General features: G+C 34.2%; 2 protein-coding genes across 2 annotated transcripts in view; both read right to left on the bottom strand.

Moving 5' to 3' along the window:
- LOC137919984 (uncharacterized) overlaps positions 1-21,727 on the bottom strand; it is a 154,071-nt gene that overhangs the window by 17,308 nt on the left and 115,036 nt on the right. The window lies entirely within an intron of this gene.
- The window catches only part of LOC137919986 (uncharacterized), a 104,716-nt gene that overhangs the window by 21,721 nt on the left and 61,268 nt on the right, over positions 1-21,727 (bottom strand). The window contains exons 3-4 of the mRNA XM_068763220.1: positions 20,534-20,581; positions 15,995-16,068 (exon numbers count right to left, since the gene is read on the bottom strand). Coding sequence (XP_068619321.1) covers positions 15,995-16,068; positions 20,534-20,581 — 122 coding nt within the window. The remainder of the gene's footprint in view (positions 1-15,994; positions 16,069-20,533; positions 20,582-21,727) is intronic.

Here is a 21,727-nt window from a genome sequence, read left to right as displayed (position 1 = left end):
ATATTAAGCGACTTTTTTTAAATTAGTGTTATATTTAAAATGTATGACATATTAATCCATAACTAATATAGCCTTTAAGTAAATTTTGTTACTGACTTACTTATATTCTATGGACGCACTAGATTCTTAAATGAAATTTATTATTATTAAAATCTTCTTCTTTCATTTTTTCATCTTAATATTGTAGAAAGAAAGAAAATATGTGATCTTTTTTGTTCTTAGATTTTGACTTAGATTATAATTAGTACCGGCAGGAAATTATAGAGTTTAAACAGAGAGAAACCTTACTCAGTTACCTACTGCAGTACAACTAACCCGTACTATAGCGTTGATTTACAATAAAGGGATCCAATTTTTTGTTATGGTTGGGTTTGGAAATATATTTTATAAAAAAATAAAATGAATAGATATCTAAATGCGTGGATACAATTACAATTCACTGCGGTTAATTAGCATAATTCAAATATTCCATAGAAAATAGACGATATATACTGCTGAAGTGGCATAGTATAGAATAATTTAACTTTTTTTTGATAGTCTTGTAGGAGCAACATTACATTATCGTCAGCGGCGCATCGAAAAGAGGAATTCTACAGAAATATGATTCTTTATTAACTTTATATATATATATATATATATATATAAAGTATACATATATATAATATATATATAAACACCGTACAGCGGCCCCTCTACTGTTTTTCGAAGTACATACGACTAAGAAGGCCATCTCATTACTCACGGCTATCATTCTTTTAAATTAATTTTAATGTACAAAGCACCTCTTTACGTCTATTCAGTACATTTAATAATTTTAATATTCTCGTATACGGTCGCTCGTATAAATATATACGGGTGTCGTGAAACCGTCTTTCTTGTTGTCTGTAGAAAGTAAGAAAAGGAATAATATATAGCTACTTCCGCTATGTAGCAGTAGTCGTGCAATAAATTGCACCGCTCGCCAGCCCGCTGATAAATGCGCATGCGGCAAACAATGTGAATTACACAACTACCACCGTTAAATCACTCAACACGTGTTTCACCCCTCCACGGGGCATCCTCAGGAGAAAGCGGTCCTCGTCATGGCTTACCGTTCCTATTAGAAATGAGCGATATTCTACAGCTGAAATGATGAAAACTTTCCAATGGACGGCTGGATGAAATCGTTGGTTAAGGTGAGACTGCACTTTGTTCTTAATTTTTTGCCTATTTCATCTTAATTATTTTTATTGCCCAAAGTGTTCAATAACGACGATTTACGTCCTAATGATAAAATGGTAATGATGATAATAATTATCAAGACTCGTGGATAATAGTGATATCTCTGATCTCCACTTACCATGCTGAATCCATGATAATTAACATAAAGTATAAATCACTTCTCGAATTTATTAATATGTCCTATATATCTCTGCTAGTTCAAAACTGAGACGACTTCAAATGTTTAAAGGTACAATAGTAAAAATAATAATTTTCGAAATTTATTTAAGTTCGGTACAGGTGGATAACTTCATGAGGTAATCTAAAAATGGAAGGTTGAGAAGAATAGAAAGACTCTTTGCATTATTCCCGCTCAACGTTGATGTTATTTTATCTAATACCGGATAAAAGGACCGTCGAATCGTCCATTGATGAAAAAAATATGGAGAACCTCTCCGAAGGCGAGCCGCTAACAAAGCGAATTCGAAAGACTCCTTCAAATCGCTTACGTTGCCATTTTAATTGAAAAACTTTTTAAATTTTTTCCAATGACGGTATCTATTCAAGTTGAGACTGAGCTGACGAGTTCAAGAAAGTTCTACAGAGATTCTCTCTAAAGTAAAGATGAACGTCATATAACACACATACTTCGCTTTAAATTTTTCATCACTGGTGTAATAATTATATAAAAGGTGGTTTTATTTTTCTTAAATGGCAACACTACTCGACCTCTTTTGTGATAATTTCCGGTAAAAGGATTGAGAGTGGTGGGGTTGAAACAGCGTTACGTTATCGAGTCGGGAGCTCGGTCACTCGTTCGATAACCATCGAAGTGATAAGTTGTCTAGTGAAAACTATGTTAGTTGGCCTGGCCTATAAGAGTGTGTGAATTGGAGTTTTTTCTGATACTACTAGATTCGTGTTTTCGGGTATATATAAAGACTATCACATTTAAGATATCCCAGCGGACATGCAAGTCAAAATGTGAAAAACAGATGACCACTGATGATATGCCTTAAGGTTCTGGAGTGGAGACCACAGACCGGCAAGATTGCATAGGACATCCACTCACATGGTGGACTGACGAACATTTTGAGGAAGTTCCCCCATATGGGCATTTACATGTGTATACACTATATACATATATTCTATCGTGTATCTATACAACATTCTCTACGTCCTTGTGTTAATCGTTATAAGTAAGAAAGTCTCATAAATTTTCCTGAAGTTATTTTTTTTTTGGTTCTAAGGGAAGTCTGATGTTCAAGATGCCCTGCTTCTGGGGGAGGACAGAATTATGTGGGATTCCTACTCACTAAAACCACCCCCGGAGACCGCCCCCTGTGTTATGCGAGGACTGCGGTATTTCCCGGTCACAGATCGTCACGCGGTCTTTCCTTGCGCTGTGCTGGCTTAGATAGTCCGTAGCGAGGTATGCGTATATGGTTCACCCTACCCACGAAACCCCACGTAGTGCTATCACGTTGATTCGAGACTACATCGACCTATCGTCCGCCTCAAAGTCGCTGAAGCTAGTGGGAGTTTTGGGCCCCCACTCTAAACACCCGCGACTCCGTCTTAAAGATACCTAACCCATCTATACATCATATATCAGGAAATTTTCTTGCTGATGGACATTTTTATATCTATATATGTTTACTACATAATATTTATATTTACTATGTATTATATATGTTACTTTTCGACTTCATTTCGGCTAGATATCTTTATCCAAATGGATTCCAAATCCGTTAATTATTAAAGTATTTATATTCAGTTATTTTGTACAGAATATGTGCGGTATGAAATATGGTAAGAAAACAAAAATAAAATGTGTAAACTTAATACTGTAAACATTTGGAACTATTGTATTAGAGAGAAAAATCTTATCTGTGAAGAGTGCTCCACTGTAACACAAGAGGTCGGCGGATTCTCAGCCGAGAGGCGGCTGACGATGACCTCGGGACACCTCTTAAGTGGTGCCCTCTGTTTCCGCGTCAGCTGAATTCACGAACGAAGGTAAAAAGCCCACTTGCCACTCTTTTAAATTGTTTAAACCTTTATATTAAATTTGTTCCGTTTGACGAAACATCTACAGCGGGTGTTATTACCCTATTATTAAATTATTAAATGTACTGAATAGACGTAAAGAGATGCTTTGTACTTTAAAAGTAATTTCAAAGAATTATAGCCGTGAGTAATAAGATGGCCTTCTTAGTCGTATGTACTTCGAAGAACAGTAGAGGGGCCGCTATACGGTCTTTTTAAGGTCCACAGTTTTTCCTCTACGAGACACTTTGCTACCATATACTCGGAGACGATTCTATGACGACTCTCACTTGATCCGTCCTTCACAATGTATATCTGAATCTTGTTCCTCTCTATTCTGAACATTTGAAAGTAAACCCTACGGAGAGACTCCATAGCATCGTTTTTCTTTCGTGTACATTTTAGAATACTTTTTTTTTACACAATTTTAGAGTGGAAAATTACTGAGAATTGCTTGATGGTAAGATCTAGGTGAAGTGAGGTATTAGTGACGCGCTAAGTCTACTAATATCCGCTACATTATTCTCAATCACTTTGTCTTTACCATGGTATCAATGTTTTAGTTTTTCTCTCTCTTTTACATAGTTTGTTTCAATGGTAATGCGTTAGTAATGGCAGTTTTTATATGCCTACCCATATCAAATATTTAATCGAATCAGGCGTTACCTTGCGCAAGTCCATCCTAAGTAAGAAAAGGACCAATATTTAGCCACTTCCGCACATGCAGTAGTATTCGTGCAACAAAGTGCACCGCCCGCCAGCCCGCTCGTACAACTGCCACCGCCAAATTACTCAACACGTGTTTCACCCCTCCACGGGGCATCTTCAGAAGTTATGTTACACCGATTAGTGCCAAACACAGAGTCACGTGTGTTGAGTGATTTGGCGGTGGCAGTTGTGTGATACGCATTATTTGCCGCCTACGCATATATCAGCGGGCCGGCGGGCGGTGCACTTTGTTGCACGAATACTACTGCATGTGCGGAAGTGGCTAAATATTGGCCCTTTTCTTACCCATATCAAAATTACTATGAATGTACTATATGCCACCATAAACACCTTTAACACACCGATTCTATTGAAATTATATGGAACGTGAAACGCAACGTAGAGAGCCCATATACAAGGAGGATGGACAGACATTATTAAGGTCGTCGGAGGACGGTGTAAGCAGATCACTTCCGACTGGTCAAATGAAAATAAATCTGCGATAAAAGTTATATGAAATAACAAAATTTTAGTGAGTTAAATTTTATTAACAACTACGCTGAAATCACTAAATAACTTAAACTATATAACTTAAAATGTTTAGAAGTTATCAAAGCTAAAGTGCAGACTCTTTGTCGGCTGTCGCATGGCTAAGTACTCATTAATACTCGGCAAAGATAAAACTTAAAGTTTATTTTAGTATACTTTATCGATCTGTTTTGTAAAAAAACATCGAGAAATGAGAATAAAATTGTGAAATTTCTTTTCCGTTAATAAAAACGTGTTATGTTTGAGAACAGTGTCATTTTATTAATTTTGCAGATCCCCTTACAGTTTGTAAAGGCCGTGGAGGGCCCTCAATGGCATAGGACCGTCGTAACAGAGTGTCGGACGAGGATAGCCGCGAGCCACTCTCAAGAACTTCCAACGAACGCTGCGTCGCATAATACGGGAGATGAAAGCCGAATACAAATTTAACTTTTATTAATAGTGCTAAATTGTCGCAAATTCCAACATTTCTCTTGTTGGCTTTATATAATTACAAAATCTTGACTTTGACTTTACGTAAATGATTTTCCTAGAGGAATAATTATAAACATACTTAAGAATCTAAATAATAATTATTATAACTGTTATTATATTTCTGCATATTAATAGATATATATCGGCGTAACAACGTTTAAATTTGATTCACCTTCATCATCATTTCAGTGGTCGTCCATTACTAGACCTAGGTCTTCACCAGATTTCCTTCATTTCTAGACAGACAGGCTAGAAGCCACCCCCCACAAAGTCGACAGACGACCTTAGCAAGGAGGTTCTAAGAAGCGCTTGCCAGTTCGTAAATTGATTGTTAAAATTTTATTATTATGTCGTAAACATATATTTTATAAAAAACTAATAGTTAAGAGGAATTAGTTAACGAATGTATTGCAATACTTGATAATATGAGAAGTAAGGCGATCAACTGATCGTCAATTTAAAAAAGGCTACGTTTTACTGTCTGACATTTTTTTTTAATTTTAGCCTGTGTGTTTTTTTTTAATATTGGCCTGTATTTCGGACCGCAGACCCTGAGTTCGATTAAGCTATAAAAGAAGAAATACTATCAATGCCTAACAGTCGTATATAGCAATAACTTTAAGTTCCTTACTTAGAAAAACAAGCTGGTAGCTCATAACAATTAAGGCTTCTATATAAATCAAAGTATTAGATCGCTTATATTTGTCATCTAAACGACCTAAAGCAATAAAGGTGATAAACGTTATTGAGATTACGTAACCCCAGCATAAGCTTCCTTAACACTTCTTGTGCCGCAACATGGTGCTTGTTAGTTTTAGAAACGATTTTTTTTTTAAAAGATCAATGAAATATTATTGTTTATGATCCTGTGATACAAGCGATTTTAAATTGTATTCTTAAGGTGATTTGATATAATGTAGCCTACTTTATTTCGGGCAGATCTAACCCGTACGCACTCGAGGAGTTCTGGTAGATATGTCCATAGGCATTCGACAGGTTAAAGGATGTAATAAAGCGAAAAGAATTAATATGTCTACCGGCATAAAACACGTGAGACTTTTCAATAAACTGACTCTTAGCGGAATATTACCGCAGTGCTCCGCGTAAAAGTATTTTTAATTCAACTCTTCAATTTCATGTTTATAATAAATAACAAAAAAAAAATTAGAAACGAGCGTCCAGATTTAGCAAATTCGGTTCAGGCTTCATCTGAAAATTTTCGACAGTAAAATTGTCTAAAATGTAGTTTCATTTTTAATTTTGCTGCAAATCAGATTACAATTTGATTTCATGTAAATGTTTTTTTTTTATTTTATTAAAATTAGTTTTTCGTTTCAGTTAAAAGTATAGTGACTACGAATGAAGTAGAGAACGAAGTAGAGGCTGTATTTTTAAAAGCGGTGGTGGAGTTCACTCCCTCGAAAATTATAAATATTACCTTAATTTCTTTGTAACACAAACTATTCTTACATTACATTCTTATCAATTATATTAAAGTTAATACCTACCTACAAGTATATTTGGCAGCAACAAATTTGGAGTTGTGGACAAGTGGGGTGCAAGCGAACGCGCTCCTTTGAAACAAAGTCCTGTATGATTCGTAGTACTGTATTCAATGACTGCGAGAGATAAACATCAACACAGGCCAATGCTAAAACCAAAGATAATGTATGCGGTAAATACATATAACTGTTATATCATATTATCTCTAAAAACATACTAGATGGCGCTAGCCAGTAAGCCTAATAGATGTAGTACTGATTTACTGATGTTTAGTTATCTTTTTTTATGGACGCCGCTATTGGAGGCCTTTCGTACCCCTTGGGATCAGGGTCATTGTTTACAAATAAGTTTTTCAGATTTTTCACCTTTATTCTTCACTCACTGTCATACTTCTCAATTTCTTTTATTCTTACCTTATTTCCATCACAATATTTTTCATTTTGTTTATTCATTCCTTCTTGCTGTCATCGCCTTCCTTTCATCATCTTATTGTTTAATTATCTTAAAAATCACTCTGTATGCGTGTAATACGTGCTCCAAAAAACAAGTAATTTAACATAAGAAAAATTGTTTTGTGTCTTCCTGGACCTTGAAGACCAGCCTAGCATTTGCATTTGCAGTATGAAAAATTTACCAAATCAGGAACCCTAAACGCGTATCGGCGTCGTCAGTTACTTCGCAGTTTATATTTATCGACGTTAAATAAAATAAAAACTTAATCTAAAATACTATAGCGCAGGGCCGTCATAACACCTTATTTATTTTATTTTACTTTTTGAAGAAACTTAAAAAACTAACGTGATTTTAAACGACTTTCACAGCAAGGCGTCATCACAAGTTTCCTTTAGCCTTTAGATAGCGTGGACGTACAATAGAATCAAAATCCAACATAAAGGTTTAGAAAAGTTACTCAATAAGCTAAACAGGATGTATAAAATATGTAACAAAGTCTTACAAACTAAAAATTTCTTTATTTTTAATCCGAGATCCAAAGAATCGTTCACGTGTTTGCGCTTTAAGGCTGTTTGCATTGATCTAAATCTCTCATCTCCATCCAAAGGTTGTTTGGTAGAGATCGCCTCGAGCGATGAGACCGCCTCTTGTCTCTACATAAATTTAATTTTCTTAGTTATGGTGTGCAATAAATTTTAAATAAATAATTCACATTCAAATTATTAGACAATTCATTGAACCTAGGCGAGCGCCCAGCAAAAGCAAGTTTTTTTCGATAATTATTCATGTTAGGTTTAGAAAAATAATTAATCAATCCCATATTTGATTATCACTAGATAATAGTAGAGTCTATGTATGTCACAAGGATAGTCAAAAGAATTTTCGGTGAAAATAAAATAGATGGTAAACTCTAGTGTTTTATTTGTTTTTGTAAGCCCACATCTAAGAATATCAGGAGTCGCCTCTGGATTGAAGTACGAGCGTATTTTTTTTTAAAATTGATATTTTTGTGTTATGTCATGACTATATTTTTTTATGTTACTGAGGATTTGAACTAGAATATGGCGATCACAGCAATAAGTTCCTTTCGAAAGGAAAATTTCTAATTTGTTCTGTATCCATAGGAACAGAAAATATCCTAAAGGTCCATAAATTTAATACCCGAGTAGTTTCATGCACACATAAATAAAAATGTCAAACGTAACGGCGTCTCCTATCTAACAATCAGCCGTTTATAAAACAAGAACAAACGGGAAAGATTACAGACGCAAACGGCCTGTGAAAACTGATTTCGCATTTATTTTGTGGTCCAAGTTACACACTTACGCGCTTTTACATTCATTTGTAAGGTAACACACTCCTATCCTTACTCGGGTGATCACGGGACAAGGCGTGTTTTTTTGAAAAGGCTTTCCTAAATACTTTCATACAGTTAAGACTTTGATATTATATAATGTTAATTAAATTTATATTTATACATGACTACTGTCAGGGTAGTAATGTTGTAACATAATGTTGAGAAGAATCTGACAAGAAACTCGATAGTTACTCTTTAACACGAGTAATAAATTTTTCCTTTTATATATTGTGTATTTGTTACATATGTAACCATGATACTAATCCCAGGAGTTTCTAATTTTATTGTTTATATGTATAAATTTTAACTGTATTTACCCATAAGAGAAAATTGTGTGAAATAAAATTGTAAATAATTATATAAAACGCTGTCTTGCCCCGCAGCAGGGAGGAGAAAGATCCGTATCAAATAGCGGCAACCTTCTCCCAACTGTTTGCGTTTAATAAAGCGAAAATAAAATATTGTAAAAAAACACTAGCGATACAAATTAGAATAAAAAAAATCCCAGAAGTATTTATTTCCTACATAATTTTTAATATAATAATATAGTTAAACGGATAAATTTAAAATTGCTTCAGAAATTTTACGGAAGCTTATATCTTGTCCCAAAATAGATGAATCATTTTTGTTTAAAAGAAAAGTTAGATTTACAGGCTTATTTTTACTTCACGTTTTAAAGGAATGGTGGTCGCTGTTGTTTTTCAAAATTATTTGACTATCGTGAACGTGACACGGAGATAAATGAAAATACACATTGACAGCCGCCATGAAACTACACTGTTATCGATCGATACATAGCAAGTATAGTGATAAAATTAAAATATATATGTGCACGTTTTGTCCTAGTAAGGAGTTTTACAATCATTTTGAAGCATATGCGTCGGAGTTACATGAATTAATTTCCCCACCTCCTTCACTCCGAAACATCATCAGGCACGGATCCTCGAGATCCATACAGGGTGAAATCCCTTTAATCTACACTAAGCCTTTTGATACTACTTTCATAATGCGAACAGCAAAGGAATGGAACGACCTACCCGCGGCGTTGTTACCAGCTAATAAAAACTTGGAAATATTCAACTAAATAGTGCAGCAGGTATCTTATAGGCAAGCATGTACCATTGCAGACTTTGTGATCACTTAACATCAGGCAAGATATAGATTAAATGCTTTACGTAATAATTTCAAACGAAAAATCATATCAAAATTATTAAATTGTAAATAAATCTGTCAGTAAAATAACAGGAAATTCTTAAAAATAACAAATATACAAACATATAGAAGTACACAAATATTTGGTCGAAATGGCGGATCTGTTTTTTTTTATTACGTCACAGTTTTAGAGATTCAGAGAGAACTCAACATTATACATATTTGTAAGATAATAAAATGCTTCTCTAAGTATTTTTATGAACTTATTGATTATACTGTTTTTCAATAAACTTAGTAAGTCTAAACAATGCTATTATCATTGTAGATGAAATTCAATACGCGGTAATGATCATAGGCTAGTCGCCTATCCATTTTATCAAGAAAAAAGTTATGTACATTTAACAGTACAACACACAAAACAATTATAAACCCTTAGTAAAACGTAATACGATTAAAATTTCAATCATTTCTCATAAGACATGTCTTTTCCGCCGACATTATTACGCAATTGTAAACTTAATACAAATAATAAAATACATTTTAACATTTAATAGAAAATAAATTTGATTATACTTAGCAAATTCTGTCTTACTCTTTATACAATAAAACACACAAAAACACAGTAATGAATAATTATATATATTTCTTGTTTTCAGGCAATGGACGCCCACTGCAAGGCGTAGCCTTCCCCCAATCATGGGCAAAGTAACCGGTCCAGCGCTGCCTGCATCCAGCGACTTTCTGCAACCTTAGTTATGTCATCGGTCTACCTGGGGGGGGGGGGGGGTCCTTTCCACGTCGCGTCTACCAGCTCGTGGTTGCCATTCTAGAACCTTCGGCTCCAAAGGGCATCGGTTTCAGGAGCGAATAAATAATTAAATATTAGTACTGTGTATTATTGTGCGCCTATGTGTATACAATTTTTATCTTTTTTAAAATTTATTACATTTAAATGTATCATTTAATTTTTATAAAAGAATTATATATAGTAATTTAAAATGTAAAATAATATTTATATTTATAAATCTTAATTGCAACCATGTCTTCAGTCATTTCATGTATTACTTTAAAAAAAAATTCAAATGGTAGTTAAAATTAAACATCATAATTAACTTTAACTTTAAAATATATCACATTAGAAAATTCGAAAACTGTAAAGCCAATTTGTTTATATACGAGTCATATACAGTTCACAAAATACTCAAAATGACCATGTTGTTTCTATGTACCTCACCGCCATTGCCCACAAATTCTCGCAAATAATAATTCAATTACAGTATCAGTATTATCCGCGTAGTTTCAAGTTTTAACAGAGTAAAAAGGTTTACATAGACGCACAAGCTGCCAATAGATTAAAGAGACTACGTATGAAAATGTCGTAATCTCTTTGTTGTTGTATCTTTTTAATAATCGCAATGAAACAAGATAAATCGTCTCAAAAAATCATTTTCGTTTTTAACAAAGAAGACTTTATTCAATTCATTTATGTACTTCGTCTGCTTTGATCCCGAGCACACTTTCGTAATCGGCCTGGTATATTTAAATAAATATATATATAGTAATTGGACATGTGTGTAAAAGATATAAAAGGATGAACATATAGCTTATTTGGTCATTTAATGTATTACCGTATTCCAAAATCAATCATTTTTATGTAAGATATTTCACAGTGATTACTTTATACGGGGTAACTGGAAATATGTGTAGAAACTTTATATACATAATGTTATTAGATATATAAGTGTGTATATGCAAGTGTTCTGTTAAGGTAACGATTATAATATAGTTACAAGCTTATTAAAGTTTATAAGATAATGTAATGTACGGCTTTGGAAATATTATAGATAATGTACAGGTGAAAAAATCTTAAAAAATAAAATAAAAATGTCTATTTCGACAAGCCGCGTTCCCGCTACCCGGCCGTCAATTGGACGCGGTGAAACTTCGTAAGTTATTATAACTTTTTGTCGCAGTAATCCAGCGAAAGAGCGAGCCGGGCAACTGGATATAACTCGTTTAACAACCGGGAACGAATCGCTGATTCTGCCTGACATCAGATATCGTTTTTGATTAATGTGTGGCCGGGGATACCTTGCCCTGAAGTTTCTCAGTATACTTAGTACTTTGGGTTGTTATTCCAAAGTTTATCTGCTTTATCGACTCGCTTTGTACATGTAAATGATTTATTGAACTACTATTACGATTAAAAGAAAAACTGTTTAGATACATAATATCTAATTTATTATATAAAATAGGACGAAAACAAAATTGATATGATTTAGACGTGTTATTTTTTATAAAAAATAAAAACGATTCAGAAAGCAAGCAATTAAATAAACTAATATTTGATTTAAAGCGATACGAATGCTGCAATATTCCATCCATGACATTTTGAAGATTAATATTTTATCTGTGCCCATGTCAACGTCCTACTCGACAGAGTGCAGTTGTTGACCCAGTTTTAACTAGTGGAAGTTTCTACACGGTCATCTTTCTTGCATATTCGTTATAGTTTCAGATTACGGAGATAAAATAATTTTAAAACAAATGTAACAAGGTTAATTACACATAATAACATTGAGAGAAATTCATAGTAAATTTGATATGTAAGTTTTAACATAAAAGTCACAAGCGATATGTCGCAAATTATTTTATGACACTAACAGTGTCGTAGTTTTGAAGGCAAGAGCCATTCTGACACTTTTTTTCCCGCCATCACTTACCCTGCGCGTGTCAACGGCGTGGCGATACTTTTTCATGTTATTAATGACTATTTATTTGGCGGCCATCTTGCACATCCAGCTAGTAAGTTCAGTGCTGTCATACTCGGCCATTCTACTGATTGCTAAGGGTGTATACAAAACCTAACCATTTTACGAACAATCTTAACACATTACATACATTATTTAAATCATTAAATACGAGGAATGTGGATTGATACAAACGTCTCTACGAAGGCTAAGAAAAGACTTTTCGAAAAAAAGTAGCTTTCTTTCTGTTCTTGAACAATTTCAACATTGAATAGTAAATAATAATTGAATCATTGAATTTCAAACGTACGGAACTTGAGATACTTTTATTAAATTTAATGAGGTATCGTTCGTGGAAGTCGGAGAGAGGGTGCTTTTTTCCGTATTGAAAGTCGAGAATGATCAGGTTAAATGCTTTCAGCCAGTTCAATGTTTCAGAGTGTCCTTGAAGATCGACTGGGCCCTGGACCTGAGGTGTTCAAAGCCGAAGCAGTTGCGCGGAATTTAATGAAAATTAATACTCGGTTCATCATGTATCCGTCGAATACCGAAAAGTGAACAAAATTGTCAAACAGTAGCTATGTAAAAATCGTTACTCTTAAAAAATGTTTCGACGACGAACGCGCGATAATCACTCAAGCACTACAACTTCATAACAGGGAAATTCGTACGGTAAGTGATTCAAATTCCACTACCCTGGCCATGCACTGTTTATTACTTCTTGAAATAATCATACTTAAAAACATAAATCTGCCACAGACACCCTGTCCTGTATAAATAATTAAAATAAAATACAATTTTAATCATTTATACAGGATAAAGAGATCAATTTAAAATATGTTATTTTTTTTCTGTTGATATACGACGGGCCAATAAATTTTGACAGTATAAAAGTTGCAAGGATAAAATTAATTTTAATATTTAGTCATCTGAATTTTGAAAACGCTTTTGCTTGTTATATTATGATTACGGTTTATATATTTATAAAATAATTGATATTTGGATGGGATGTACTATACATATAATTTAGCTAGACATTCACCTCTTTAAATGTTTGTGTGCATTATTAAGTAAAGGAAATTAACAAAAGAACTGGATAACTAAGTTGAACCAAATTAATCACTTGTATAAATGGTAAAACTCGTTCTTTGTCATATTAAAGTGACTCTTTTTAAAACACGTCATAATGACTTTACAACTGTGACAATAAAGCAATTTGTATTCATCGCAGCTGCCAACATTTAAAACAATGTAATTGGTGGGAAACAATATCGGATTAATAAAATTTATTGAAAATTAAATCGAATTAGGTCGAGATCGTCAAATCGCTTAATTAGCTTCCCACCATTAACAAACCTGTTAAGTTATAGACAGCTGTATCTAGAAACCGAAGTGTAATATGTATACGAAAAGGCCTGTCTCAGGTCTCTTTTATACCACGGAATAGTGTATACTACTTTGTGTCAAGTTTGGGCTCAACCATACTTATGATAGAAATTCCATAATACGAAAGACCATGCTGTAAATGATACTCTACTATTTTTACTACGATATTTTGCTACGTCTTTTATTTAGACGCCAATTTATATATATATATATATATATATATATATATATATATATATATATATATATATATATATATATATATATATATATATAAACATTTACTGGATGTGAAAAATATCTAATTTAAAATAAATAAATTTTTGAAAGTAACTAACTATTTAACCTATATCCAGATATGATATATGCTGATATAATGATGAAGTTATAAAGGTAAATTAAACAAGATACAGCTAAAGTACAATATCAATTATGTTTTTTAAAACAAATATTGAGTTTAGGATGCATTCCTACTATGATAGAGGAATAACACATCGTATTTTGTATATAAAAACTCTTTTATGAGGATAAAGGAAATAAAATCAAAGTTTTTTTTTAAAGACAACAGAAACGAATTTAAAGATATCGATGAATAAAAATCATTAACGCCCTTTAAACATTGGATGATATAAATTATTCATTATACGTTAGTAACTTGATGGCTCTTGGCAATTTGGTTCGATAATCTTGGTCATCCTATCTCATTCCGCTAACAACATCAGAGGCGTTCAACTGTATATCTTCCAGATCAACTGATATAATTGATACAAGAAATACGCATATATTATACTTTGACGTGATTCAGTTATATTATCATTTCAACCTACAGCTTTCACATAGATTTCTAATATGATTGATTATGTCCAGGGTTTCTTAACGACATTAACGTGGTGATCTGTGTAATTTATGAGTGAACGCCCTACGCGCATTCCGGTCTATGGTCAGCTTTCTAGAACCTTCAGGTTCCAGCAGCTATCTCTTTTGCGCGTTATTAGTCCTGTCCACTGTTACTTCGACTTGCCGATTCGTAGAACCACGTCGGTTATTTTCGTTTCTGTATGGATCTCATTCCAGGTCCGACTCGTATAAAAATCTCGAGTATCGCCCTCTTAAAAGCAAGAGCAACCGAAAGCTTGTCAATTAGCCCAGAAGTGAGAAACCACCTTTCTGTGCCGTGGGATATCACTGGTAACACTTTCATCTTTACGCACTAAGGTATGTAGTAAATATACGAATCAAATTCGTTGTAATTCGGATTTTAATATCCGAACGGGGTCTATAAGTTCGTTTAATTACTTAAATATAAAAACAAGCCTAAAATCACGCGTTGAACCATCCAGTATCAATTCTACATAGTCATGATTGAAGTGTTTCTCGTTTTTAAACGTCGATCAGCCACCCTTCGGTGCCACCTGCCCCATTGACTGATAGCTCGCACTGAATAAAGATGATTAAATTTTGTCCGCGTTTCAAATGATCGATTGCGATCTATTACTGGAATTAATATTGTACTCTGAATCTTTCTATAAACTGATTTAGATATTAGTTTTCAACTATATTGGTATTGTTAAAAAATATAGGATCACACTGAGATAATATTATTCATCTGGTCAGGTCTATGTTTCATTTATTTTAATGATGAAATATAATTTGGTTTGATTATGTTTGAAGCAAGGCTTTTATCATTGACAAATTGCAGTTTATCAGTCAGCGTTTACAACTTTCACGGATAACTTTCTCTAAAAAAACATTTTAACCAGTGCTGAATTATCACAAAATTTCATATATATCTTTAACAACATTTTTCTAGACAAATTCCACACCTTTCGACGTAATGCTCTAAATTTAATGAATGCCAAAATGATGCTGGGAAAAGAATTTTATGAAAATTTTTTTATTAAGGATGTCCTAACACCTACTGAATCAGCAGGTATTTATATTAGTTAAATATATACAACCAACAGATTCTATTTAATAAACAAATTTATGTATGTTGGCTGGTAGAGAATGCCTAAAGGAATTAAATCCTCTTTTCAATGATTGTCAAAAAGGGGAAAATAAATAAATAAATATAGAGGGTTGGCCTCGGCTCAGGCCTTAAACATTTCCCCTTGCCCATTGCCGTTAAGCTCTTCGGCGGTTGATCCATGGAGTCACTGGGTACAAGGGTAATCGAGAAGGGATCTTGGCTACGACGGTAACTCTACACCCGTCAAGCATTCGAAGATGTCCAACAGGTTTAAACCATGGAATTAGCTTGCTATATAGCAGAACTTCACAAATAAATAATAAAATATTTAGTAAGGATCAATACAAAAAAAAAATGACGCGCTATCATGTGATATCGTCTACGGTCATGAACCGTAACTACATAAGCAATACTAAACATAATACAAGACGACTATGACATTACCTTAAACCACGCCATCGTAGAGTCGTCGTAGAGAACAACCCATTCTTCTGACCACGTATTCCACAGGTATTTTCCTGTAAAATATACATAATTTATTTTTAGGTTCAAACGTTGATAAATGTTATAATCTAAGATAATGTTATCAAATAATGATGATAAATGCGCTGATAAATGCGCGTGCGGCAGTCACAGTTGACTCGGTATTTGGCACTGGTCGGTGTAACATCTCCTGTGGATGCCCCGTGGAGGGGTGAAACACGTGTAGAGTAGATTAACAGTGGTAGTTGTGTTTCGCATTGTTTGCTGCATAGCGGAAGTAGCTCAACACGTCTTTGAGAGTTAGCACATATTCCTTCATCATCGTTTTGTCAGCCCGCTGCAAGACATGGATCTCCTCGAAGATAACTACAATAACTGGTTCTACACTGGCCACATCCAGCGACTTCCTGCGACTTTTCATACCACGTCAACCGATCCTCACCCTCGCAATATTCCTAAAAACCTCAGTTTTCATTTCATACTTTTTATTTTCCATTAGTGACATTAAATTGTATATGAACTAGATTTAAAATAATTGAGCTAAATTGTAAATATAACCAATTTTTTCCTCCATTTTTAAATAAAGGCAACCTTTTATTATTTATATTATTAGTGTTCCTGTTGATTATAAAAGACGCATTTATTGATCTTTAGACTTTAACTGCTCAAAAATATGATTTATACACAAAGGTACATAAAGTTTTCTAACCTGGCGATCAGTAGTGACGCAACTTTAGCACGTTTTCATTTTATTTACGCAAAAATTTCATTATTCGTAAATCCTGTCAAGGTTAATTGCGCAGCACATCTCTAAACTTTCACTGATCTGACAATATCTACTTAAGACTTTCCCTATTTATTTAGCTTCTATATTTTTGTCTAAGCTCTCTTTGTTAAGTCATTTCGTGTAACAAACTATCTCAGCTTATTGTAACCACTGGAGTAAAAATAAAATTGAAAATCATATCGTTGCAATTTTTAGATATTTTGCGTGCCAGATCTTTTATGGATCCCTAAAAACCATTAAAATAGTATTTTATTATTGCCTCTTATATTGTTAAACAGAAGTAAAATTTGTATTTAACAATATGGAGATGTCTGAAATATTTTGGTCAATGCTGTAGTAAGTTTGTAATGATAATTTTAATTTGATCCACGTGCAAACAGTGTGAACGTGTATTTGAAATGCATGCGATGATAAGAAATCCAATCATGTCCTCGCCGATTTGATGAAAGCGGATATTATGCAGCTATCGACACCCATTTCCCGCGCCACGGCGCTACCGTACGACCGCATTCGGTCGGCCCGCGCGCTAGCATAATTGTAATGGAACCGTCGCAACGATCGGATACGCGATACGGATTGCCTCGCTCGGAAACTGATGGTAGAGCACATAAACATTAGCATTTTATCTTCTAAAAAACTTGATTAAAAATGTAACAAACGGCTTAAGTTCTACTGCAGTATGTAGCTAAGGTTTCCCATTGTTGGTACTCTTACTATATGTTATATAATATCTTACATGTAATAATTGAGATAATTTTAAGTGTGTTTTTTTTGTAATAACTTTCTGTTAAGCCAGCAATAAACCTCCTTTCTTTTTTTCTTCTCATTTCATCTAATAAACGTAAGCAATATAACCCAGCGGATTGCAAAGTTGAAGTGAAAGGCATAAATCATCTTCTAATGTGTGTTTTCAGCGATGATGCAATAAAACATGGTCTTTCACTCTAAACCTCATTAAAAAGCACATCACAGTCGCTCAGCAACCTATGTAGAGCGCTATACTTGAGATTTCAATAAGAAACCGCCCGACATAGACTCGTGAAAATAGAGAGAGAGAGAGAGAGAGAGAGAGAGAGAAGGCAATATAATGTAAGATGGATGCCGTTGCAGCCTAACGCAGTAGGCAGTAGGCTTCGCAGCATCGAGTTGGACACGGTGTTAATCCTAATGCTTAAACGGCACAGAGGATTCTCGGAGTACCTTCACAGGCTTAAGCTCAAAGAGAGTCCCATGTGTTTCTGTGAGCTTAGGTGGACCAAACCGTGATGCATTTACTATCCCTCATTCGGAGGACTCCGATGCGATTCCGAGCTTCTGTTAGATAAAAAGATTAAGCGATGAAGTATATAGACCGACCTTCCTCGGGTATTGAAGGGGTTTACAAAAGTGGCGATTGATAAAAATAATAAAACATCACGTCGGGTAAGCGAAATGAAGAAATCGATTTTTTTTTTTAATAAGACAGAAGCAATGATCACTCTCGACTGCCTGTATATTCTTGTGAAAATTTTTTTTGTTAATAAAGCTACAGATTTTCCTACAATAGGCCTCTATCTTATCTTTTCCTTTTGATCATGGCAACGAACTTGTCGTAGTTTTGTAGATGAACTTCTCCAACTTTTTGGGTGAAGTGACCAGAATATTCATAGAGTCATAGATGAATATAGTCTTGTAACTTCAAGATCTTTAAGTATCAAAAACTATCTAACAATGTACTTCTATGCCTACGGCTGAAATTATGATAATAGTAATGACAGAAAAGTATTTTAAAATGATGGAAACTTTTACTTTTGTAACAATTCGCCATCATCGTTCAACGTACATTACACAGCCAAGCCACAATCGCCGTTAACGTAAAACGTCTGAACAAATTGAATGCTCGCAATCGTATCGAGTACTTCTATTGCACTCGTTTCGATTGGATACGACACTACTGTGCGCAGTATATCAAAACGAGAGGGATTGCGAAGAGTATCGATATCGCCTCACTTCATTGGCCCGGCCCCGGCACGTGATAGCTCCAGTACGTATTTTATTAAGGCCGTTACACACACGCGGCTCGCTCCACTCGTTTCATTACATCGTGAGTAGACGGCGCAATTAGTCCGTGTGAAGGGGGCCGTAAAAAGCTGACGATAAAGATTGCATTTTAATTTAGATCAGTAGTAAGCAATAAAGATCGGATTATATTGACGACGTTATACTTAAGAGTTGGTTTTAAGATGTCATTGTTCGATTCTGTCTCTTCTAAATATAAAAATAAATTTAAAAAATCGTTAACAAGCAAAACATTTTGTTTCGTAGGTATTTATTACTTACATATATATACAAGAATATAAGTGTGATTATCATTTTAACCGTATGTTATCCACACTGCTAGATAATCTCATACATTTTTAATAGGACCGGTAGAAAACGGGAAAAATGAATAAACCATAGATTATTAAAATTAGTGAATAAAATATCGGATAGTATGCTGGCATGTAAATCATGCATATATAAACACATAAGTTCGACAACGCTTTGAAATTATAAAATTATACCTATGCCCTAAAGAAACCTTCAGAGAGTTCCGTATGTAAAACGAACATATTTACCTAATAGTAAGTTACGAATAAACCTTCACGCAAGCTCACGAGAATTTTAAAATAATATTAGAATACAAAGTTTGGTTAAGGTCGCCGACAGACGCTGGTTGCAGGACTATGTCCAACAGTGGACATCTTATGAATGAAATTATGATGATGACATTAACTTGCCTATATCACTAGTTACAATAGTTAAATACCGTGTGATATAATACAGTCATACTTGCATATTATTTTATACAATGCTTTTTACAGATGATACAGTACAGGAAGATACCAGGCTGATGGTACCTGGCCTTAACCTCCAAGTTCGAAGGCTTTATCGAGGACTCAGGCTCGAATGCAACTCAGTCGGATGTTCCATGGTATGACCAGGCGTTAGAGCTCCATAGTATAGATCTAACGATTCTCTGTTGCAATTATCAGGCCCCCACTACGAAATATTAACGCTTCTATTTAAAGTTGGTGAAAAATTTCGGACTGGTGATAGACACGTAGATAATTCAGCTTGCGTTTTTATGATACCATGGCACGCAGCTCTGTCTTAAAACGTTGAGGTACTAATCCCTCGGATTTGGAACTACTGTATTATGCATCGACGTCATGTACTTTTAAGATAAGGCTTTAAAAAGATAGAGGGGTGTTAGCTGGTCGGTATTCAGAATAACCTTTACGCTGTTTCTGTAATGGGTGTTCCGTTTAAGAAAAAAGAAGGCATCCGTTGCGTGGTAGTATCTGCGTAAATAGTAATCAACAGGAACTTGGCTAGTCTTGTTTTGATGTAGTATTTTCTGTAATTTTTTTTAGTTATATGAAATTGCGTTGACCGAAATGACGAGACCGTATTTAGGTTTCAGAACGGAGCAAAACAACGATACAAAATTAATGTCGTAGGAGTGATTGGTTCCGACAATACCTGCAAAGCTGTGCAGACTTTCATAAAGAAAGTACATAGTTTATTTATGAAATAAATATGATCAATTGCGAGGAAGATTTTCACGATCAAGACTACACTGTGATCTATGCCATAAAACTATTTATGTTATAGGAGAGGACTAGGCCTTGCAGAGGGCGTCAGTAAGCTGATGATGGTGATGTATTCTAGCAAAAGATAGCGAAACTTACTTTTATATCGTAGCATGTAGCCTCCTTTGATCTGTGTGCCACCATGTTCTGAAACAATTAAAGTGTTATAAGTCTATATGCGAGTCTAATCGACACAATAAAAACAAAAAAAAATTAAAAACTTCCTATTCTTAATTCAAAAATGTGTTATGATTCGGTGTTCTATTTGTTTCGGCCACGGATATTATTTACTTGAAATATGTAACTGTAAACAATAATAAGTTGAATATGTAGTGAACCGAATTAAAAAAAACGCTTTTTATTACTACGTATATATTTTAATTATTACGTTATTTATTATTTCTAAAACCGTTAGTTTTTAGATAGGATGTATTATATATTAATTGACAGCAAATAAACTATAGATTCACACCGTTAAAGCTTTTAAGGGAGGTTTAAATCCATCTACCATTATCGTCCCACCCATCAATCATGCTAGTTTGATAACAATTTTAACTGCAAATTTTGATAAACACAATTCTTATTGAATCTTTTGACTTAAACCGTATAAGCTCTCATATGAGCTTCGTGCATCTTATACAAAGCAATAGACACTTCCACGAAATCTGATAGAGATTTGAGAAACCATTATCTCTGGAATGCCAAGGAGAAAATTTGAATGAGTTTAATTTAAAAAATTACAATAAGCGTTTAGTTATATTCGTTTCCATAAATCATTAACCATTCCTAAGCTTATTTCCATTGCTAGTGACATACGAGATAATGTATCTTTTCATGCTGATCTAAATATTTAATGGAATCAGGCGTTACTTCGCGGAAGTCCATCCTAAGTAAGAAAAGGACCAATATTTAGCCACTTCCGCACATGCAGTGGTAGTCGTGCAATGAAATGCACCGCCCGCCAGCCCGCTGATAAATGCGTATGCGGCAAACAATGCGAATCACACAACCGCCACCACCAAATCACTCAACACGTGTTTCACCCCTCCACGGGGCATCTTCAGGAGTTATGTTACACCGATTAGTGCCAAACACAGAGTTCAGACTCAATGTATCTTTTGTTCACAATAAATCGATAAAGATAAACATTAAATGTATTTGGAATTACAATATACGAAATTTTAACCCTTGACAATGAAACTATGCATTCTGTCATCATCTTCAATATTTGTAGGAACTCGCAGAACATTCAGTTCTGGACATAACACTTCCCCATAGATTGCCAATGATAGA

Source organism: Battus philenor, unplaced genomic scaffold, assembly GCF_028537555.1.
Source record: "Battus philenor isolate CCGP_79_NKW_IND1 unplaced genomic scaffold, ilBatPhil1.0.hap1 SCAF_17, whole genome shotgun sequence".
Lineage (NCBI taxonomy): Eukaryota > Metazoa > Arthropoda > Insecta > Lepidoptera > Papilionidae > Battus > Battus philenor.
Note: the sequence above shows the minus strand (reverse complement) of the source record. Positions and strands in the feature narration are given on the sequence as shown.